A 24,950-nucleotide genomic window follows, 5' to 3' on the forward strand; every position below is an offset into this window, starting at 1 on the left:
CATTTATTCACATGTATTTCAGCATCTTTCAGACAATAAAAATGTATCCTTTGTATTGAGCTGAGTTTGTCAACAGCATTCTATACTAGGCTACCAAAAGAAAACAGGTAAAAATTTAAAAAAAAAAAAATACTTGATCTAAATTCATAATAAAATTAAAATATACAAAAATACTAATACAATTTTATCCACTTAAATTTACATAGCAAGGCATTAACAGAAGCCAAAGACTTTCTTTGTTTTTTTTCCCCATAATAAAACAGTGATTTGAAACTAGAAGAGTCATTAGATTATGAGAAAAAAAAAATTATAGCAATAGTAACGTAAAAAAAACTTCTTGGAGAATTAAAAATCATGGCAAAAAAGAATATGAAAAAAAAATATAGTTATTAAGCACGACTATCTCAAGAAGCATCATGATGGGAAGGAAGCATTCAATACATTCCTTCTGAAATTACAGTGGCATGAAAGGAGCTGTCCAGGGTGTCTGTCTTTCACCACCATACGATGCGCATGCACAGGGGCCACTAGAAGAAGTAACAGGAGGAAAAACACAGGGCAAGAGACACAGAGTTTGTCAGAGAGTTGAAACAGGTAGTACTCACAAACCTAAGGACATGGAAAGGTGAACAGTCAAAGGATGGAAAAAGTCCATCCTAAAGAGAGCAGGGGAGACTGTTATATCAGACAAAATAAATTGAAGAAAAAAAAAGTGCAATGACATAAATATTGTATAATGATAAAATGGTCAATTTACCAAAAAGCTGTACCAAGTAAAATATATATATACATCTTATATTAGATATGTCAGAGAAATGAAGCAAACATTAAGGGAAAGGAAGACAAATAGTGGCACAGGAATAGTATGAGATTTCAACGTCCAGGTTGAACAGGCATGTACAGATCACACGGCCCAACAAAAGCATAAAACACATGCATCTCAAGGACACATAAAACATTCTCTATGAGACACCACAGGTTAGGCCCAAATCAACAATTTTAAGAGACTGATACCATGAAAGTATTGAGAGGGTAACAGGCAGGAAGGCCAGGGGTCTCCAAACGGAGGAAATAGCCTGCAAGTGTCAGACATTTTTATCTCTCTTAAGCAGCAGGAGGAAACAAACTAGCGATATTTTTTCCTTCTCTACACAAATTTAAGAAGAGGTTTCTCTTAAAATACTGTGTTGCCATAATGACACTTGGTTTCACCTGAAGTTAACTATTCTCAAACCTTGAGTTAACCAATGCCTTTCTCTTATGGAAGTGTTTATCTTAAGCTATGCTAATGTACTATATGCATTTACCCCAAACTCTGTCTTCAAGTTGGTTCCGCCTCTTGGCTCAGAACCTACTTGACAAACCAGTATGTTATATTCCGATATTGCTCCCCTAATCTATGTAAACGAAACTATATGTATGGTGATCTGCTCTTCTTCAAGATTCAAGTTAATCATTTTATGGCCCAGGATGAACCATTTGGAGCCAAGATTATCCCCAAATGCATCTTATGGGTGAGGGGCCTGGTGCCATTTTGAGTTTTAAGACATTCCTTTCTTTCATTAACAGACTGCTAGTGACTATAGAACATCCAGCTGAAGACTAGCAGGCGGGTACTCTTTCTGCCCCCATCTGATGCCTATGTCAGAAGCTTTCTCTATCTCCTTTATACTTTAATAAAACTTTATTACACAAAAGCTCTGAGCCATCAAGCCTCGTCTCTGGCCCCCGACTGAATTCTTCTCCTCCAGGGGCCAAGAATCCTGGCATCTTTGCGTGATTCAACAACAACCTTTCAGGATCTTCCCTAACAATGAAATAAACACAAGAAGAAAAGAAAATTCCCCAAATGTGGACATTAAACAACTCATTCTCACACCACAAATGGGTCTAAGAAAAAAATCACATGGAAATTCTTAAATACGTGGATGAAAACGAAAAGACAACATTAGAAAATTTATAACACACAGAGAAGACTGTCCTAAAAGGAAAGTCTGAACTGTTAAATGCTTACAGTAAAAAAGAGAAAAGATCTTAAATCTGCAATCTATTTTTAGACCTTTAGGAAGCAGAAAACAGAAAACAAACTAAACTCAAGTTTAGCAGAAGGAAACAGGTAAATAAGAAAGATTAAACCAGAGATACAGCAGAAAGAAGAAAACTATAAAAATCAACAATCCAAGAGTTGATGCTTTGAAAAAACTGTATAGGAAGACCCCCACCTAGACTAAGGAAAAGAGAAAAAAGATTCAAATAACTAAAAACAGATATGAAACAGGAGTGATTACAACTGAGGTCAAAGAAAGTTTCTAAAGATAAGGAAGGACTATGACCAATAATGCCGATAAATGACAGAATGTAGGAGATACTGGCAAATTCTCAGAAACACACAAACTCTTTTACTTATCAGGAAATACAAAAATTGAGAAGTGCTGAAAGTAAAAGTGTTAGCCACTCAGTCGTGTCTGACTCTTTGTGACCTCATGGACTGTAGCCCACAAGGCTCCTCTGTCCATGGAATTTCTCCAGACAAGTATACTGGACTAGACAGCCATTCCTTTCTCCAGGGGGTCTTCCAACCCAGGGATAGAACCTGGGTCTCCCTCACTGCAGGCAGATTCTTTATGATTTGAGTCACCAGGGAAGCCCATTATACCTAGAGAGATTTAATAAATAGTCAGAAACCTCTAAGAAAAATACAGGACCAAATTTTACCAAACATTTACAAAAGAATTACCACTATTCCTGCTAATTCTATGGAGCAAGCATGATTCCAATAGTTTGCTAATTTCCCAAAGACACAAGAAAGGAAAAGTAGAAACCAATACCCCCGACGAATACTGATGCAAAATTAAAATACTTGCAAACCCACTTCAACACATATTAAAAAGATCTGGAGAAACAGACAGAGAGAACAGACAGAGGCGGAGGGGAGGAAGGAGAGGGTGAGATGTATGGAGAGAGTACCACGGAAACTTACATTACCATATGTAGAGTAGAGAGCCAATGTGAATTTGCTGAATGACTCAGGGAACTCAAACAGGGGCTCTCTAACAACCTACAGGGGTGGGATAGGGAGGAAGATGGGAGGGAAGGGACATAGGTATACCTATGGCTGATTCATGTTGGTATTTGGCAGAAAACAACAACTTCTGTAAAGCAATTATCCTTCAATTAAAATAAATAAAAAGATCTGACACCATGACCAAGTGGAGTTTATTCATATAAGGCAAGGAGAAGTCAACATACAAAAATCAATTAATATGACACACTACATTACAGATTTAAGGGAAAAAAAATACAGGATCATCTCGATGCAGAAAAAAACCATTCGACAAAAATTTGACAATCTTTCAAGATGGAACACTCAACAAACTACAAACAATACATTATACCAACATCAGTATAATAAATGCCATTATGAAAAGAGCACAGCAATGGGGAAAGAATGAAAGACCTTTTCCTCTGAGGTCAAGAAGAAGGCAAGGATGCACGCCCTGCACTACAGTTCAACAAAACACTGAAACCCTTACAGCAATTAGATGAGAAAAAGAAATCAAAGGTCAGCAAATTGAAAAAGAAGTAAATTTATCTTCTTCCCCACGTGACAAAGTTTCATACGTAAAAGTCATAAAGATTACAAAAGAAACACGCTATATCAAAACAGATTCTTTAATAACCACACAAAGGATCAATCAACCAATTAACTCATTATCAAACCTGCCATGGCAATCTTTGTAGAAGCAGAATAAAACATGGTGAAAGTGATAGAACTATTCAAAGAGCAAACAGCAAAACTCCTGAAGAAGGAAGATGGAGGTCTCTCTATTCCAAAACCTATTACAAAGTAATCAAGGTGATGTGGTACTGGTATAAAAACAGACAAATAAACCAACTGAACAGAACACAGTACTCAGAAATAATTCTTTCTGTATATGTAAGGTATATCCACAAGGATGTATCCACAAGATAGACAAAACGGCAAGGACAATCTCAATAATCATGATGGTGAGAAAATAGATATCCACCAGCAAAAGAATGAAGGTGGACTCTTGCTTGCATTAAAAGTTAAAACATTTCTGTGTCAAAGGATTCAATCCACAGAGTGAAAGGACAACCTCTGAAGAATGGAGGTAATGAAAATTTCCACTTGCCAGAGGCTTAGATTCATTTCATAGATTAAATCTGATGATAAACTAAAAAACCCTGTATCACTGATGTCTATTTCTGAACTTTCCATTCTATTAACAATAAGGATTTAAGGAGACTGACCCACATCTTTAGCTTGAACTGCCTTAACAAAGAACAAACTGCCCCTAATTGATCTGATTCCCAGATTTCACCAGCTATTGTGCATATTAATACCTCACTTCCAAGTGCAGTTTCCTTACCCTGGTGGACAGAGAGCAGACAGAGCGTCCAAGTGGGCCCTAAGCAATCCCTGCTGCCCAACAGCACTAAGACCCCATCTCCAACCCGTGGGTGAGAAGCCCTGCCCAGGACGGTGCCCAGGGGAGCCTCCTCACAAGGGCCAGGTCACCGGGTCATGGGGACACGGCATCTAAGTGGAGACGACAGGCCCTGAGGGAAGGCCCCGGATGAGTGTGTGTATACAGGACTCAGACAGGATACTCCAGAGTCAGACACGATTAGCAAGTCCAGAGCAGGGCATTTCAGGAAGGACAGACTGAATATGACCTTACCTGAGAAAGAGCCATGCCTGACTCCTTTTCTTTCCTCTTCCTCAACTTCAGGGCTTCCTCAGGCAACACAAGTCTTCAGAGGTCTACCATGAAAGTCGAAAACATGCCGCTTAATGCTTAGAGTCAGCACATCCCCTTTCTGAGCCCCAACGACACACACAGGGCAGAACTCACTGTGTGAAACAGACAGTCCTCTGTGGCCACTGTCTCAGGAGGGACTCAGGACCGTCAACTCCCGCAGAGAGACCAACATGGGACTTTCCCACACTTTCCCTCGGATAGCAATCCCCTCCTGGTGAGGCCTCATGTACACAGCAAGCAGGGGCCACCTCCACTGACCCCACGCCCCCTTCAGGTCACACAGCAGGCCCTGGTCCAGACCCACTCGGAGCAGAGTGCCCCCTCCTCAGCTCAGATCTCAGCCCTCAGGACTGGGAGGACTCAGAGTCCTGATACTCAGTGAGGGAACCAGACTGGAATCAACTGGGGCACCTGAAACATTCTCGAGCCGTGGACCACCACAAGTTACCTGAAGGGGAATCTGTGGTCAGAGGGTACAAAACATGGGTACGCAAAATGCCTCATCAACGAAACGTGAAGCCTGGACTGAGCACCATTCAGAGGAGAAAAGCACCTCCCAACTCTCTTTTTCATCCCAGCCTAACTAAGGTGTAACTAACAAAAATGGTACAAACGTACTGTGTACAAAGTGATCCTGTGAAAGATTCATACATTGAATAATTATTACAGTGGAGTAAGTTACACTTCCATCTATGAGTACACTGTATTTCTCCTCACTGGGCGAATTTCAAGTATATAGAAACACTACCGGCAGCATGCAGTACCTCAGATTCCCAGAACTGAAAATCTCTACTCTTTGCCTAACAGTGTCCCATTTCCCCCTCCACCCAGCTCCTGGTAACAGCCTTATTACTCGATGGCTCTATGAGTTTGACAAGTCTAGTTTCCACATACAGTGTCTGTCCTCCTTTGTCAGCCTTCTTTAACTTGGCATAATGTTCTCTAGGCTCATTCAGTTCAGTTCAGATCCTTGATTTTTATATACAGAGAAAAAATAGCTCATGAATATACAGTATATAATAAATATTCCTATACCATACTTTTGTTACCTATTCTTCTGTCAAGAGACATCTGGGCTGTGTCTGTGCCTTGGCTACTGCAAATCCAGTCACACTCATGGGACTGCAGACATATCCCTGAAAAACTGACTGCTTTCCCTTTGGATATCTGTCAGAAATGGGTTTGACAGACTGTAGGCCTGTTCTATATTAATTTGTTAAGGAACTTCCATTTTAGTTTCCAACATAGCAGTACCATTTACATTACCACCAACAGTGCAGTTAAGATTCCGTGTTTTCTGTACTGTGCCTGTGTATGCGCTTATTTTGGGAGGGACAGGAGTGGGTAACAGAGAACCCAGCACTGGCCTGGCAGCAAGAGAGTTGCAGCTGCATCTTCTAGAGGACCAGCCTCCGGGCTGCAGATCACTGAGGTATCGCTGCCCTCTGATTCTCGGAGCCATCTTCCCCTACGTCACAGGACTTTATGACTCTTCGCAGACTGGGCCCAGAGATCCCGACTGAGCAGGACCACCTTATAACAAGCATTCTGTGATCTTAACCTTAGTACTCCTATTTTCCCAGAGGGACTCAAACAAACTTACAAACTTTTATGGTGTCCAACAGAGTGTCCACAGAGCCCATTATGAGCCTCTAACCCTCTTATGCAAACACAAAGCATTTCAAGCCCTGATAACTCACGCATGAGTCAAAGTACAAAAGAGGACAGCCAAGGATCCACAGACACAAGACACGGTATTTTCATTTACAGTGAGTGATCCAGGTCAAACACTGAAATCTCCAAAGACTATGAAAAAGAGGGATAATTCCAGTGATGCACATGGCCCACTGAGACCTCAGCATCTTCCAAGGACACACTCCAGATTCTCTTGGTATCTTCCCAAATGCTCGTGAACCTTTCTTCACCGGCAACCCCAAGTACACAACGATACCAAAGCTGATGCAAAAAACGACCTGATACTTTCCCTGTTACTCTATGCTCCCTCCCTGTTAAAGAGCCAACAAAAGCCAGGGCGTGGAGTGGATGCTGGGGGCACCTGCTAGAACCAGCCCCTCAAGCCCAAGGCTCCCATCCTCCTGCACCCACAGGTTCCTGCGGGCTCAGCCCAGGCCACAGTTCTAACAGTGGAAATGGCTTCTCCTGGCTGAATTCCACGTCCTTCATTGCTGCCACGTGTGGTCACGAGTTGTCAAATCAAACCTGTGCAGGCAAGTGTCAGCCTCAGCACTGCTGTCCCGGGAACACGAGCTAAGGCACTGGAACCTCAAACCATTCCATGCGGGCTCTCCAACAAACCCGCTCCCAGGTTCTTCAGCCTGAACTGAGACATTCTTTTCCAACAGATCCACACCCGCCTTGTCCCTGCAACTACACTGGGGATGGGCGCACGCTCCATTCACTGGGCTCACCTTGATGCCCCCAAGTACTGCCACAAGCCTCCTGCAGACCCCACCAGGCTCCCTCTGCTTTCCCCATTTGTCTACCTCTCCTCTCTGCATGACTGGACTAAGCAAGACTAAAGTGCACCAGGGTTTCTTGGCAAAGGGGATCACAAGAGGAGTCCCCACCAGCTACCACACAAAGGACACTGCACGTGCAGTATGGAAACCAAGAGACTGGCCCTCCTGGGAAAGTCTGCCACCACCTGGGGACACTATGGAGTCCACGTACAAAGGCCTTTGAGATGAGGAAGTCTCAAAGCAAGGGTCTTCAGGTCTCACTCTCTCCTGTTTTCCCCACCCACACCTACTTAGAAAATATTCTAGCCCTTGGGAGGGGGGAGGGCGGGCAGCGTTTCCTTCCTGCCCTGTTAGGTTTTGCATTTCTGCTCATCCTCAGTGCACTGAAATCACAATCACTGACACTCAGCACATGAACTCCTAGAAGGCAAAGCTGCTGTCCATGATGGTGACTGGTCCCTGGATGGACAGAGCTTAGATCTGGGGGCTGCAGAGGATGAAACACAGCAGACTAAACATGGGGACATCTTAGCCTGCTGCTTGAGGACACCAGTTCTATAGGGCTTTTCAGGTTTTCCTATATTTCTTGGCTCTTCTTTTGAGTAATTACATAGTCTACATGGGGTAAAGATCAATTACAGCTGAAATGTCCAGAACATGGGAAATATCTTCATCACCTGCCCTGTTCTCCTGGTTTTCCTTAGGGATTATTCAGCCCAACTCATAGTCCTGTCATCTAAAGACATTTCCAGCATCAGGTACTGCAGCCATGTTTGGAAGAAGAGGAACACTGCTGCTGCTTCTAAGTCGCTTCAGTCTTGTCCGACTCTGTGTGATCCCTTAGACGGAAGCCCACAGACAGAAGCCCACCAGGCTACTGTCCTTGGGATTCTCCAGGCAAGAACACTGGAGTGGGTTGCCATTTCCCTCTCCAGTGCATGAAAGAGAAAAGTGAAAGTGAAGTCGCCCAGTCGTGTCCAACTCTTAGCGACCCCATGGACTGCAGCCTACCAGGCTCCTCCGTCCATGGGATTTTCCAGGCAAGAGTACTGGAGTGGGGTGCCATTGCCTTCTCCGAGAGGAACACTATGAGCCCTAAAAAGAGGGGAACCAGGAAGGACTCAAAATAACCCATGAAGAAGGGCATTAATTTCTGCTGATGGCAACTGATACAGAGGCAATAAACCTGGGTAACATGAGAGAGACTGTTAGGAGGGGACGGGGAGACCTTTCTGAGCCTAGACTTGAAGGGTGACCTAGGGCGTGAGCCAGGGTGACCTGAAGGTGAGAAAAGGAACTACAAAGTCAGACAGAAATGGTTTTGGTATTTGGAAACAGAGAAAAGGTAAATGAGACCAAGACAGGCTGAACCACGAGCAAACAGTCAGCTCCCAGGATGAGGCTGGAGACTCTTACAGGGCCCTGAGCTTGACAGAGGGCTGTGGAGCCACAGCGAGGAGTCAAGCTTTTGTCCCAAGAACAAATGAAAGCCAGTGGAGGTCTGAACGTCAGGACGTAAAAAAAAATCTCCCTTCAGATTTAGCCTTATTCATAGAAGTCATCTAATTCTGAGCCTATGATCCTGCCTCCATCCTACAGTTTTCCTTTTTATTTTTCATTGAGGGAGGACTGGGATCTATTTAAAATTCTAATTACCGCCAGACACTCCCTCCAAACCAGAACTGCCACACACAGACACACAGCCAATTTGGCTAATCATTTCAGGAGTCAGTGTTGCCCACGCTCAGAGTTTCCGGTCTAGTCTCTCATCTCCATGTTACAAGTGGGCTCCCTCGGGCCCAGATTGAAGCCGATTATGAGAAGGTCTGAGCCGAGTGAAGAGAACCAGGTATAACTGATTAATGAAATGGGAGGCTGAAGGGCAAGGGGGCCAAGTTTGTCCTTAATGCCCATCCCATTTAACACCAGGAACATCTGTCATGTATCTGAGCAAAAGAAACTTTTCTTTCAAGATTGGGTCAAACTGATACCAAGCAGGTAATTCTTTATTAGAAGATTGCAGTAAAATATTTTTAAAATACAGAATTGCAAATATATATCCACTAGTACAAAAAACATTAGAAATAGGATCTGAGCAATCTTTTTCATCATGAATAGAGACGCTCTGTTGGAAGGTCCCACGTCAATCCAGCCCATCCTTCCTCATTCGCAAAGAAAAGTCAAAAAGGGACCTGAGGGAAACATCTTCATATCACCTCACAGCTCACTTGTTTCACTGATCATAGAAAATGGAGAAAACAGACCATTACACTAACCAGTTAAAATAGGTGTTGTTTTTTTTTTCTTTTTTTGAAAGGAAAGAATGAAGCATTTTATTTTGTTGGTTTTATCATGTTAAATGTTCTTTTATTTTCCCATTTCTCAAAGAAATGCCTTTAATTTCACAAGATCTAATGTCATACCTCCGTTATTCTCTGGTAAAGAGCTGAGACCAGAAATATCCATTTGTGTGTGCACACATAAACACATACACACAATTCAAGTCTTTGGTAAAACCACAGTTGAAAATATGTCTGTTTAATTACACAATGTCCCATACATAAAACCCTCCAAGATGTATTTCTCTTTGAATTCAGAGAAAGGGAGGTGAGGTGATCGTTGCTTATTAACTTTAATTTTTTCAGTTTCCTCTTTTTTAAGTATTATAATTGGAGGATAATTACTTTATAATATTGTGATGGTTTTTGCCATACATCAACATGAATTGGACATGTGTCCCCCCACATCCTGAACCACCTTGCACCTCCCTCCTCACCCGATCTCTCTGGGTGGTTCCAGAGCACTGGCTTTGGGTGCCCTGCTTCGTGCATCGAACTTGCACTGATCATTCTATTTTACACATGGTAATATACATGTTTCTATGCTATTCTCTCAAATCATGCCACCCTCGCCTTCTCACACTGAGTCCAAAAGTCTGTTCTTTACATCTGTGTCTCCCTTTGTTGCCCTGCATGTAGGATCATTGGTAGCATCTTTCTAAATTCCATATATAAGCAGGAATATACAGTATTCGTCTTTCTCTTCCTGACTTATTTCACTCTGTATAATAGGCTCTAGGTTCATTTACCTCATAAGAACTCATAAACGAGGTGACATTTTTGCTAAGTATGGCACAAAATAGTCTAAGATGATTTACCACTTACCAAAGAAAGTTTCAAATGTACAAGACGAAGGGAAGAAAGCACCCAGGCAAGGAATGAATCGGAAATAAATTTTAAAGAAAAAATTGTGAATTAGTTTTAATCTAAAAATCTGGTGTAAAAGTTTAAAAAAATACTGAGAATAATCATAATCAGAAAAGGATGATAAGAGTAGAATACTGGAAACTAAAAAAGCCTATTTCTGAAGTTAAAAATGATTACAGAAACTGAATGAATTAAGACCTATTCCAAGCCACAAAAAGCACCATACATATAGAAAGGAGAAAATGTGAATCCATTAAAAAAAAAAAGTGTTCCTTTAAAAATGCTATCCAATAATGATACAGTGGACAAGAATCTGCCTGACAATGCAGGGGACATGGGTTCTACTCCTGGTTCAGGAAGATCCCACAAGTACAAGCAACTAAGCCTGTGCACAACTACTGAGCCTGTGCTTTAGAACCTGGGAGCCACAACTCTTGAGCCCACGGCACAGAACTGAAGAAAACACAGCCAAAAAAATTAAAAAAAAAAAAAAAAAAGCTATCACAGAGTGACAGAGTCAGTCATTTCTTGCTCCAGGTGTCTTCTTTCCTGACCTCTATCTTATGATAGGACAAGGGAAGGAGTTCACTCACAACTCAGTGAATCAAGCCACTGCCCCAGGCTCAACAGGGTTTGCAAATGAAAAGTCATCTTCTGCCACAAGTAATAAAAAAAGACACAAGCCTTATAGACAAGAGTTTTGAAATTCTCAGCCTCCTCTCTATAACTAAAAAAATCATCTGTATCCAAACAACTGGCCACACCTGGATCGAGCTTACCCCTCTGTTCACCTATCTCCCTATTTCATCTGAGTCTCCGTGTCTCTTTCTCTCTCCCTCTGCTTTCCTGCTGTTCCTGTCCTATTTCCTCCCTCACACGTGTCCTGTCTCAGTCAGCTGCAATTCGTTCCCCCTCGACATGCTCTCTCTCTCCAACCTTCCTGAGTCTTTCAAAAATCCATACCTGTGTATGCCTCTTTCTTCCCCCATTTGGGCTCCCTCTCTGCGCTCCAAATTACTCCCCTTCTCTCGCTGTGACTCTCCCTTCCTCCCCACTCTCTAGCAGGCCACGTGGTTACGCTTCCTTCCAGCCCTTTCTTCCTCTGCTCCTTAGCTCTTGCTCTGCCAGCACCATTATAAAACCGGCCACCTCACATTGAGACTTGAACCCTTGTGGCGGGACCCCAACCGGATGAAAACACAACCCCGGACTCTAACCCAAGAGGCCTGGACTCAAACCCGGCCAAAACTCAGTTAGGGACTCTCCACCTCTGACGTCCCTCATCGCCCTTCGCCTCCCCGCTCCCATCATTGATACAGGGCAGTTCTCCCTATGCTGTTTTCCAGTCCCTGGAGATCTGATTTTCTAATTTATTAATACTTCTCTATTTTACTCACTTGGCTATTTTCAAGGCTTAACCTCTTTGACTTGATTATCCCTTTGCAAGTCCCTCAGCCATTCTCAGTATTCCCATTGGTTCTCCCTGATGCTTTTCTCCTCAGTTTCAGTTATTTCTCTCAGTCCTTCTGACTCTGCTTCTCCTGATCCTCCTGCCTCCTGAATTTACTGAGTGGGCCACAGAACGCGACGCCCCCGGACCGGAAGACCACCTTTTCCGACCGAGTTGAATTGGGCATGGAACAGCACTGGCGGTCACAAGGCTGGACCAGGTCACCTACCCTACGCGGGGTGAGGGGACGGGCTGACAGCAAAGGGGGGAGGCCTGAAGGGAAGAAGGACCGGCCTCAGGAGACGCGAGGACAAAGGGGCTGGGAGAGAAGGGGCTCAGGAGCGGGGCGGGCTCTCCGGAATCCCGGGACCAGGGAGGGGGCGCGGCCTCTCCGGGAGCGGGGGCGACGGGCTCTGCCTCCAGCGGTCGAGAAGGCGACGCGGCGGGGCGCGACTCCAACTCCCGAGAGAGGGCTTTACTTGGCGACGCCAGAGGTAAAAAAGGGTTTTAAGCAGGAAAATGTCGCCAGAGGCGGTGTCTACGCGGACAGAGAGCCGAAACCGACTCAGAAACACTTCAAACCCAAACGAAAAGATAACTGGGCCGCAACGGCAGCGTCTATTCGGGGCCGAGCACCGGGTGCCTGGGTTTTCAGGTCGCTGGCAATTCCCACACCATGAGGACGAGTGAGCGGGGGCGAAGGTGGGGATTGGAGGGGTGGCGAGCTCTGCAAACTTACTCTAGAAGGAAGCTTAGGTGCCGCTCGGGGACCTCGGCTCCGCGCTCTCCAACTTCCGGGTCTGTGTGAAAGGGCTTTTGGTATTAGAGCCGCGGCTTCCGACCAGGGGCGGGGCGAGCACCCGCTTTGAGCAGAGTTCGTGGGAGGGGCGGGCCGCGGAGGGGGGCGGGGCCTGTCACCTTGAGAGCACTAAGTTACCTTCTGTAGCATTGCTAGGTAAAAGCTTCAACTTATGTCGGAACCCAAGATACTTCCTCTTAAGACTAAAAGGGTTTATTCTCAATAAAAAGCTGTTTTTCACAGCATGGTGTGCTCAGATCCTGCTAGTGAGGCTGAAGCAATTCAGGGATCTCGAAACTTCGGCAGTTTTAATAAACAGGAATGGGACTAGTCTCTATATTACAAATACAAAACTCTCCCTGGGTAGAAATGGGCTATTCCCTACTGACGCCCTACAAACCAGCAAACTCAGCATAGTGCTGAGTTCAACCAACTGAGGGTCAGCACTTGGGTGTCTGAGATGGAGGACTTAAGGGATGTGATCATTTGGGTCACTAACCACAGCCCTAAAATGAGCAAGACACTTTAAATGATTATAAACTGCGTTACTGTTTATTTTATCCAACGTGTTTTAATTATTTCCCTTTCTAAACCCAACTCTTTAAACAGTGACATAAAGGGGGTTGTATAAGCAACTCTTACAATGACAAATATTACTGTGTACGTTTAAGCTACAGAGAAAAATTAAGTGATACATATACTGTGAAACGATTAGCACAATAAGTTTACCAAGCATCCATAATTTTGTATAGATAACCTAAAAAGAGATAGCAAAATAGGAGGGAAAAAAAAACATTTTTTTTTCTTTTGATGAGAACTGCATTAAAATATTCTATTCTGTACTTTGGAGGAAGTGCTTAGTCACGCAGCTTTGTCGGATTCTTTGCGACCCCATGGACCATAGCCTGCCAGGCTCCTCTGTCCGTGGGACTCTCCAGGCAAGAATACTTGAGTGGGTTGCCATGCCTTCCTCCAGGGGATCTTCCCAACCCAGGGATCGAACCCATGTCTTGTGCATTGCAGGCGAATTCTTTACTGTCCGAGCCACCAGGGAAGCCTAACTGTTAAGTATCTTTCCCAAAAACTTGTTTAGGAAATTACACTAAATAATACCCATAATGTAATTTCAAGTTGGTTATATGTTCAGCGTGAACATAATTAGAATCTTTCACTTGCTATTTGCAAGTTCTAATATATTTTAGGTCTTTATTTTCTAAAGCTATGACAAATCTCTACAGCATATTAAAAAGGAGAGACATTACTTTGCCCACAAAGGTCTGTATAGTAAAGGTATGGGCCAGTAGTCATGTATGGATATGAGAGCTGGACCATAAAGAAGGCTGAGTGGTAAAGATTTGATGCATGTGAACCGTGGTGTTGGAGAAGACTCTTGAGAGTCCGTTGGACTGCAAGGAGATCAAACCAATCAATGCTAAAGGAGATCAATCCTGAATATTCACTGGAAGGGTTGATGTTGAAGCTGAAGCTCCAATACACTGAGAAATCAGACAACGTCTCTGTGAGGAAGAAACACGTAGGATTGGTAAGGCGGGAAATGGAAGAGTGTTGCAAGCAGAGAGAACAGCCTCAGTGGCAGCTCTGAGGCAGGAAGATATTTACTGCACAGGAAATCAGCCAGTGTGACTGGCACACAGCAAAAGTACATGGGGTAATGCCAGGCAGAGGCTAATCTTTGGATGAAAATCTTTGGATTTAGGACTTGATTCCAAAAGCTACAGAGAGTCACTGAAGAAACAGCAAGAGGACAGTTAGACGCTTAGATCTGTTTTTCAGGGCTCAATCTGCTGTGGGCAGAAGTTGTTGTTTACCTGCTTACTCATGCCAGACTCTTTGTAACCCCTCTGATGGCAGCCCCGCGAGCTCCTCTATCCATGGAATTCTCCAGGCAAGAATATTGGAGTGGGTTCCCATTCTCTTCTTTCATTTTACTTCTTCATTCAGTAACTATGTCAACATTCTATTTCTTTTTCAAAGCTTATTTATTTTGCTTATGTTGGGTCTTCGTTGCTGTGAGTGGGCTTTCTCTAGTTACAGCTGCAGTGCAGGGGCTTCTCATTGCAGTGGCTTCTCTTGTTTCGGAGCACACACTCTAGAGTGTGGGGGCTCCTGGGCTCTACAGCACAGGCTCAGTAGTTGTGGCCCATGGGCTTAGTTGCTCTGAGGCATCTTCCCGGACCTGGGATGGAACCCGTGCACCCTACATTGGCAGGCACATTGTTAGTCACTGTACTACCAGGAATGCCTCAACATTATCTTACTCTAGTTCAAAAAAAAATAAAAAGTAATACAAGCACAAAATAACATACAGAAGATTTCTTCCAATCTTTATAAAATACCTGTATTTTAAAATATGTAAAAAAAAAAAAATATGTGGCCCTCCCTATGGGTAAGTGGTAAAGAATCTACTGGGCAATGCAAGAGATCTGGGTTGTTGCCTGGTCTGAGTTCCCACATGCTGGGGGGCAACTAAGCCCGTGAGTCTCAATTCCTGAGCCAGAGATCTAGAGCCCAGGAAGTGAAACTACTGAAGCCAGAGGGCTCTAGACCCTAGGCTGCAAGACAAGAGAGGCCACCACAATGAGAAGTGTGTGCACTGTACCAGAGAGTGGCCACCACTCGCCAGAACTAGGGAAAAGACACTGAAGCAATAAAGATACAGTATACGAAATAAATATATTTGAAAAATCAAAATGTGATTTTAGGTATGTACTTATGAACAAAATCCAAAATTTATCATTTTATTCCATTAGGAAAATACTGAATCAAGATTAGTAAAGTTGGAGAATTCCATCATGGTCCAGTGGTTAAGATCCCTCACTTCCACTGCAGGGTTTCAGGTTCAATCCCTACTCAGCAAACTAAGACACTGGAGAATGCATCATGTGGTCAAAAAAGAAAGAAAAATATCTTAGTAAGCCTGATTTCAGTTTAAATTAGATGATGTAACGAAACACTCTCTAGCCCTGACAACGCTTTCTGAACGTTCCACTCCATTCCAAATACTTAGGTTTTCAAGGAGGTGCTCATTTCGTTTTAAATGTACTATAAAAAGTGAGAACTGATTTCCACTCATTGGCCTCTTTTGCAGATTTTACCATGTACTGTACATATTAATACCTGAGGTCCACATACAGCTTCTTTACCCTGGTTGACAGAGTGCAGACAGCACATCCAGATGGGCCCTAAACAGTCCCTGCTGCCCAACAGCACTGAGACCCCGTCTTGAACCCGTGTGTGAGAAGCCCTGTCCAGGGTGGTGCTCAGGGGAGCCTCCTCACAAGCTCCGCGTCACCGGGTCATGGGGAGACGGGATCTAAGTGGAGACGACAGGCCCTGAAGGAAGGCCCTGGGTGAGTGTGCGTGTACAGGAGTCAGACAGGACACTCGAGAGTCAGACACGATTAGCGATCCTGAGAAGAGCATTTAAGGAAGGCAATGTGAGAATCCACTGAGACTATGACCCTACCTGAGAAAGAGCCATGCCTGATTCCTATTCTTCCTCTTCTGCGCCTCTTCATCATGAGTCTTCACAGTTCTATCATGAAAGTTGAAAACATGCTGCTTAAGGCTTAGAGTCAACACCTCCCTTTCCTGAGCCCCAACCACACACACAGGGAAGCCCTCACCCTGTGGAACAGACAGTCCTCTGTGGCCACTGTCTCAGGAGGGATTCAGGACAGTCAAGTGCCACAGAGAGACCAACAGGGATCTTTCCCACACTTTCCTTGGCCACACTCCCCTCCTGCTGAGGCCTCATGCACACAGCAGCAGGGGGCACCTCTGCTGACCCCACGATCCCATTCAGGTCACACAGCGGGCCCTGGTCCAGCACCACTCTGAGCAGGGCGCTCTCCCCTCCCCCAGGGCCCGATCTCAGTCTCAGAAGTGGAGGCTAAGAGCCCTAGTGCGCAATGCAGGATCCAGATCGGAATCATCTGTGGCTCTGTGCATATTCCTGGGGCGAGGCCCCACACGAGATCCTCAGGAGCATGTCTGATGGGGGAGAACCGACTAACCAAAGGAGTATGTGTATACACACCATACACCCTGTGAGCATGTGACACATGTGTAGACTGTGAAACATTTTTCACAATCCATGAACCAACACATACATCACCTCCAAATTCCCATGTTCTGTGTGTGGTGACAACACTGACGAGGTACTCTCCTGACAAATTCCCAGCAGGCAGTAACAGAACAGGATTAACTACGGTCAGCATGCTGTGCATACCTCCCCAGGACACACTCATTTCACAACTCAAAGTCCGTACCTTTTGTCCAACATCTCCCCATCCTCCCCACCTCCCAGCCCCAGATGACCACCATCCTACCCTCTGGTCCTAGTGAGTTTCATTTGTTTTTACATTCCATATAATGGAAGGACATATAATACCAGTCTTTCCCTGGCTGTCTTAATTCACTTACTATAATATTCTCTACATTTATGCAAGTTGTCCCAAGTGAGACAAATCTCCAGAATTGTTTAAAAGAAAGTTGCTATTGAACGAACAAGTCTTTATCCCAAGCTACAAAAATAATTAAATGTAAAGAAAGCAGAAAGTCAAAAGTAAAACCATCACAAAGAACATGTTTAAAGTTCCTTGAAAAGGCATCATGTAGTAAGAGTCAGTCAGTTCTTGCCCCATTTCTTCTCTAACATAACCTCTACTCCTCACCAGGAATAGGGAAGGGGGTGACCCACACCTGAGAGAATCAAGTTACTGCCGCAGCCCACACCTCAACAGGCTCTACACATGCATGCTCGTTAATACAAATACTTACAAAATACACATGCGTCACAGACAAAAATTTTGCAATTCTCATTCTTATCTATACAATTTAAAGAAGCAAGATTTGCATTAGATTTTAAAGCCAAAAATCAATGTATAACGACTTAATAATTCTTACCCAACTGATTCAGCACTCTTCTGGATCTAGCCCTCACCATTACCTGCACACTAGCTGTTTCCACTCCATTTGGCTGATCTGTTTCCCTACTTCTTTCTATGTCTCCCTTTCTCTGCTCTCCTGCTGTGCCCGTCCTCCTCTCTGCTTCTTCCCTGCCTCCCATCCCGCCTCTCTCTGTCGTCTGTTCGCCTTCAAGTTGCTTTCTCTCCAACCTCCCTGGTGATCCTCAATCTCCCTGTATTTCTGCTTTTCTTCTTCCATCTCTGCCCTCCCTCCCTCCCAACTCTCTGGCACTCCCAAGTGGCTATGCTTCCTTACAGCTCGCTCTTTTTCTCAGCTCCTTCAATCACTGCTGCTGCTGCCACTAAGTTGCTTCAGTCGTGTCCGACTCTGTGCGACCCCATAGACGGCAGCCCACTAGGCTCCTCTGTCCCTGGGATTGTCCAGGCAACAATACTGGAGTAGGTTACCATTGTCATCTCCAAACCAAGTGTATGAGCCTCCAAAAAAATAATGATGACTGGACTTGAAGCAGTTGATCAAGTGTATAACTCAATATGTGATCAGTGATTGTAATAATGTTACTCTAGATATGGGAGTAACTTCCACTTCCAGATGTTCAAGCTGGATTTAGAAAAGGCAGAGGAACCAGAGATCAAATGGCCAACATCTGCTGGATCATCAAAAAAGCAAGCATTCCAGAAAACATCTACTGCTGCTTTATTGACTATGCCAAAGCCTTTGACTGTGTGGATCACAACAGACTGGAAAATTCTTAAAGAGATGGGAATACCAGACTACCTGACCTGCCACCTGAGAAATCTGTATGCAGGTCAAGAAACAACTTAAAACCAGACATGGAACAACAGACTGGTTCCAAATAGGGAAAGGAGTACGTGAAGGCTGTGTGTTGTCACCCTGCTTGTTTAACTTACATGCAGAGTACCTCATGCCAAATGCCAGGTTGGATGAAGCACCAGCTGGAATTAAGATTTCTGGGAGAAATATCAATAACTTCAGATATGCAGATGACACCAGCCTTATGGTAGAAAGTGAAGAAGAACTAAAGAGCCTCTTGATGAAAGTGAAAAAGGAGAGTGAAAAGGCTGGCTTAAAGCTCAACGTTCAGAAAATGAAGATCATGTCATCCGGTCCCATCACTTCATGGCAAATAGTTGGGGAAACAATGGAAACAGTGAGAGACGTTTTTTTGAGGGTGGGGGCCTCCAAAATCACTGCAGATGGTAATTGCAGCCATTAAATTAAAAGACACTTGCTCCTTGGAAGAAATGCTGTGACCAACCTATACAGCATATTAGAAAGCAGAGACTTTATCAAAAAAGGTCCATGTAGTCAAAGCTATGGTTTTTCCAGTAGTCACGTATGGATGTGAGAGTTGGACTATAAAGAAAGCTGAGTGCCGAAGAATTGATGCTTTTGAACTGTCATGTTGGACAAGACTCTTGAGAGTCCCTTGGGCTGCAAGGGGATCAAATTAGTCAATCCTAAAAGAAATCAGTCCTGAATATTCTTTGGAAGGACTGATGCTAAAGCTGAAACTCCAATACTTTGGCCACTTGATGTCAAGAACTAACTCATTGGGAAAGACCCTGATGCTGGGAACAACTGAAGGCAGGAGGAGAAGGGGACGACAGAGGATGAGATGGTTGGATTGCGTCACCGACACGATAGACATGAGTTTGAGTAAGCTCTGGGAGTTGGTGATGGACAGGGAGCCCTAGCGTCCTGCAGTCCATGGGGTCGCAGAGTCGGACACGACTGAGTGACTGAATTGAACTGAGATATGGGAAGATGCAACAAGAAGGAATACTTTCCTGGACCATAACTAGAAGACAGGTCTGCAGAGATCTTTGACTATGGAGACCTAATCCACTAATAGCACACTGAGTGACCTGTCAGCAAAAGCCTTCTTCAGAACTGAGAACAAGCCTTCCCAGCAATGCGAGACAAAATGTTCATGAAATGCCCCCCAAAACATGATTGGATGTACAACCACAAGAGGGCCATGTCAACTACAAATTGTCACTTATCAAGGACATTGCCAACGAGTGAATGGCAAAGGCATTTACCCTCTGCCTCCGTGGAGATTGAACCCCATTCTGCTAAAACTATTGACTTTCAACAGCCTCAGAGGGACTTCAGAGTGGAGCGAGGCACTCTGCTCCAAGGACTCTGGTAGGACTCGTCTGTACAGAGTTGGATGTTTTTAGGAACAGATTTTATGATCTCAATCCTTGCATCTCCTCTTGTTCAGAGAAGCACTAAATCCCTTCATGGTGACATCAGATCCTCATGACTAACAAAAAACCTTTTGTGAAATGAGTGCTTCATGGTATTGAACTTCCCCTTCACCAAAACCTTATATATTGAACTTCCCCCACTGCTGCTTTGGAGCAGTCTCTCAGACTGCTCAGACTACTCTATTGATATGACCATTTAGCAAATATGACCATACTTTGCAGGGCATTTCATGACCATATGGTCCCACGTTGCTGGGAAGGCTCATTCCCCGTTCTGAGGAAGGTTTTTGCTGATACGCCGCTCAATGTGCTATTACTGGACTAGGTCTTAATAGTCAAAGATCTCTGGACACCTGTCAGAGCTATCTGAGATGCTGTCTTCCTGGCTGCTGTCCTCATTTTCCCCAAATAAAACTTAACTTGCAACTCTCAAGTTGTACATCACTTTTAGTTGACACGCCCTCTTACAACAACACGAGATGACTCTAACACAAGGACATCACCAGATGGTCAATACTGAAATCAGATTGATTATGTTCTTTGCAGCTGAAGATGGGGAACCTCCATACAGTCAGCAAAAACAACACTAGGAGCTGACTGTGGCTCAGATCATGAACTCCTTACTGCCAAATCCAGATTTAAATGGAAGAAAGTAGGGAAAACCATGAGACACCATTCAGGTATGACCTAAATCAAATCTCTTATGACACAGTGGAAGTCACAAATAGATTCAAGGGAGTAGATATGATAGACAGAATGCCTGAGAACTATGGATGGAGGTTCATGACATTGTACAGGAGGCAGTGATCAACACCATCACAAGAAAATAGAAATGCAAAAAGGCAAAACGCTTGTCTGAGGAAGCCTTACAAATAGCTGAGAAAAGCGCAGAAGTGAAAGGCAAAAGAAAAAACGAAAGATAAACCCATTTGAATGAAATGTTCCAAAGAATAGCCAGGAGAAATAAGAAAGCCTTCTTAAGTGGACAATGCAAAGAAATAGAGGAAAACAATAGAATGGGAAAGACTAGAGACCTCTTCAAGAAAATTAGAGATACCAAGGGAGCATTTCATGCAAAGATGGGCACAATAAAGGACAGAAATGGTATGGACCTAACAGAGGCAGAAGAGATTAAGAAAAGGTGGCAAGAATACACAGAAGAACTATACAAAAAGGATCTTAATGACCCAGGTAACCATGATGGTGTGATCACGCACCTAGAGCCAGACATCCTGGAATGTGAAGTCAAGTGGGCTTTAGGAAGCATTACTATGAACAAAGCTAGTGGAGGTGATAGAATTCCAGCTGAGCTATTTCAAATCCTAAAAGATGATGCTGTGAAAGTGCTGCACTCAATATGCCAGCAAATCTGGAAAACTTAGCAGTGGCCACAAGACTGGAAAAGGTGAGTTTTCATTCCAATCCCAAAGAAAGGCAATGCCAAAGAATGTTCAAACTACCGCACAATTGTACTCATCTCACCCGCTAGCGAAGTTATGCTCAACCTTCTTGATTAGAAGTCAGCTTTCATCATCAGCTCCTCCTCCTCATTGGGTGGGGGAATTTTCTTGTCCTTAGAAGGTCAAGCTTGGACTCGAACGGCTCAATGGAAATGCACAAAACTTGGTAAATCATCTCAGGTTTCAGCATAATGTCACCTTTTCCTTATATTTTTGTGTTTAGTGCACACAAAGAAGCATGTCCTAGGGGGTCATTAACTTACTGAGCCCACCGGGCAGGATGTGGGGCTCATGCCACCGTTGTTTTATTCTTTGGGGGCAGGTCCTGCGCCTTTGCCACATGGTTTTGTGGCTGAGAAAACCTGCTTTCTTGATTGATCCTTTAACGTACAGAGTCTCCCATACTTTTTTCTTTACGTACAATCCCCTAGTGGGAATAACTATTTAATGACCTACTCTGTCCCTTTTCTCTATCCTTATCAACTTGATTTACTTTAGTCTGCTTGCCAGTCCTGGGCGACCCAGGTTCTTGTGTTCGGCCCCCATCTGTGGAGGTCTGACAGCAGTCTTTATTTTTAGCACGAATCATGCAAGTCTGAGGGGCTCGCTGGATGGTCTTCTCCAGGTTAGGCTCCATTATGAACTTGTGAATCCGTTGTGGCTTCTCTCCTGGTGTGGGTGCTGTTACAGTATGCTGTGGCACGGTGTGCAAGAGGGCCTCAGGAGACAGGACAGTTCCACATGCACACATCTCCCCCAGGTGTGGTGTGATCCAGAGTGAATGCCCACTCCTTTTCTGGATACACCACCTGGTATTTTGACAAGCTGATCTGTAGTGAACCTCTCATGACTTGAGAATCGCCTGCCTTTGTGGCCTGCCTTTGCAGCTTGGTCAGCTAACTTGTTGCTTTGGATTATATGAATTTCACCCTTCTGGTGGCCTGGACAGTGCACTCCGGCCACCAGTGAGGGCTTGTGGACGGCTTCTCATAGTGACAGGATCTCAAAGCATGTTTTCTGCCTTTATTGTCCGAAGCGAGGAGCCCCCTTCTCTCCAGATGGTGCCGGGAGCAGGCACCACAGAGAACGCAGAGGAGGAGCCTCTGTATGTATCACTCACGTGCCTTCAGTGAGCCATAGGGCTCTTGTCAGAACAGTGACTTCTGTCTCCTGAGCTGAGCTCCCTAGGGGCAGGGCTTTTGCTTCTACCACCTTTTCAAGGGTCAGCACCACAGGACTTCCCTGGAAGTCCAGTGGTTAAGACTGCACTTCCTCTGCAGGGAGTCCGGGTTTGATCCCTGGTTGGGGAACGAAGATCTTGTAGGCTGTGTGGCAAAAACACAAAGGGTTTTCACTACATACTGAATACGTCCGCTGCCTTGGTCCATGAAGCTGCTTCCATCCATGAACAGGTCCACATCCGGCTCAGCCAAGACTTGTGTGTTGAGCCCGGTCTATTTGAGGCAGTTGTCCTCAGGGGGTTGTGCAGCAGCTGTCGGGAGCAGTGACACTGGATTTAGGGCCAAATTGACCTCAGGTTTTAGAGTGGAATTGCCTAAGAGAATGGCTTGGTACTTCCCCATTCTCCCAGAAGTCAGCCAATAGCCCCCTTTTTGTTCCAGTGAAGAAAGGACATGAAATGAAGTGAAAGTCGCTCAGTCATGTCTGACTCTTTGCAACCGCATGGAATATACAGTCCATGGAATTCTCCAGACCAGAATACTGCAGTGAGTAGCCTATCCCTTCTCCAGGGGATCTTCCCAACCCACGAATAGAACCAAGGTCTCTTGCATTGCAGGCAAATTCTTTACCAACTGAGCTACCAGGGAAACCCAAAGAAAGGACATGGTGAGAGATGTACACAGTGGTGTGTCACCCCAGGGTGAACTGCTCGGTTTCCTGAAGTCTGGCAGGAGCTGCTACAGGTCAAAGGCTAGGGGGCCACCCTGAACAGTCTGTTTTAGTTGAGAAGTAAGTAGTGGGCTGAGGGATGTTTCCCGGAGCTTGAATTAATATCTGAGACTCATGCCTTGTCTCTCATGGACCTATAGAGTGAAAGGTTTAAGTCTGCTACTTCCAAACCTGGAGCCGAGACTAACCTTGTTTTTCTCATTTCACAGGCTGTTTGGTGCTCTTTTGTCAAAATAAAGAGCTCAAGATATATCCTTTTAAAGCCTGAGTTCAAGATCCTAATTCGATAGAATCCTGCCTTTCCCAGAAGCCCCTCAGCTATGTGTATCTTGGGTGTTCCCAAGCTGGTAGTTGCCTATTTTTTGTCAGGCAGAGGATGAAACCCAGGTACATGACTTGTTGCTTGTTGCCTTCTTTCAGGAGCCGACCATCCACAATCAGCTGAGTTCAGGGTTCCTATGGTATTTTGTAGACATTTCGCTTGTAGACAAGTAGACATGTTGATGAAGTCATCGACAAACATTGGAGTAAGAACCCTAGCCTACATTTCCCCAAACAAGGTAGGGGAAATCTTCAGTCCTTGAGGCAACACTGTCCAGCAGTATTGTTGGACTCCCTGTGCTTCTGGGTCCTGCCGCCAGAAAGCAGACAGCTGCAGTGGTTCTTCTGCAGTAGGAATGCAGGAGAAAGTGTCCTTCAAGCCCAGAACTGAGAACCCGCAGTATTGTCCCACAGTAGTTGTGAGCAGAACATATATGGATTACTGTTACAGGCTGCAAATCTTGGGCTGTCTCACTAATGGCCTCACGTCTTGGACAGTGTTTCGTACACTGCAGAGTTCAGCTCTTTGGGAGGATAGGGGTTTTACATAGGAATCTACAAGGTTTAATTCGTCCCAGTTAAGCCAACTTTTCAAGAATTGTCTGAATGATCTTTGGGTCTCTTGCCTCAGAAGGTACTGTTTTAAATTAGGTGTCCCAGTGTCCTTTATTTTTTTCTGGCTGTCCTGCATAGTTTGCAGGATCCTAAGTTCCCTCACCAGGAATTGAACCCGGACCACTGCAGCGAAGTGCCAACTTGTAACCACTGAAGCACCAGGGAATCCCTCCAGTGTCCCTAATAACAGGATTTGTATTGGCCACGTGTTTGTTGGCCTTCCCTGGAGTGCTGTCAGTGCACACTTCCTGCCTTACCTTTTTGCATACTTGGGGAGGCGGAATCAGTCGCCTTCTCCAGAGTGTCCACAAGTGTCATCTGCCTGCTTACCGGGTGCCCTGACAGGATGCTGATGTCAAGCTGTTGTGGTGAAAAAATTATTTGCACATTTAATTTACAAAAGAAGGATTGGACACATTGGCATATATAAGAAACTGTGTTTCAGGTCGAGGTCCCCTAATCAGCACTGCAGAGGTTGTAAGAAAGAACAGCTTTGCACTTCTCCAGAAACTCTTGTGACCGGGATGGACTGAGTCATTCTCTGCGCCATCTTGGTATCTACCAAGTATGCGGCACTGTAGCTATCAGAAGGTCAGTCAGCTTGTCCCCGCTGTCACAGGTACCCGGGGCTCCTGGGGCATCATCAGAGTGTTCATCTCTTTCTACTGCAACGACAGGCTCCTGTCTGTTACTGTTTTCCTTCTCACTCCTTAGCCAAGGACAGTCTGTTTTCC

At 44.6% G+C, this 24,950-nt stretch overlaps 1 protein-coding gene across 5 annotated transcripts in view; it reads right to left on the reverse strand.

The window, feature by feature from the left end:
* LOC133229652 (zinc finger protein 665-like) overlaps positions 1 to 24,950 on the reverse strand; it is a 64,384-nt gene that overhangs the window by 13,814 nt on the left and 25,620 nt on the right. For 2 of the 5 annotated variants that reach the window (XM_061386242.1, XM_061386240.1), the window contains exon 1: positions 12,660 to 12,752. Coding sequence is in view for 2 of the 5 variants with exons in the window: in XM_061386236.1 (XP_061242220.1) it covers positions 2,481 to 2,516 (36 nt within the window). In the remaining 3 variants the exon portion in view is untranslated. Of the gene's footprint in view, positions 1 to 2,480; positions 2,657 to 4,703; positions 4,787 to 12,659; positions 12,753 to 24,950 lie in introns of those variants that run through there. The other 3 variants (XM_061386236.1, XM_061386238.1, XM_061386239.1) reach the window with 3 other exon arrangements.

This window comes from Bos javanicus, chromosome 18 (assembly GCF_032452875.1).
Source record: "Bos javanicus breed banteng chromosome 18, ARS-OSU_banteng_1.0, whole genome shotgun sequence".
Classification (NCBI taxonomy): domain Eukaryota; kingdom Metazoa; phylum Chordata; class Mammalia; order Artiodactyla; family Bovidae; genus Bos; species Bos javanicus.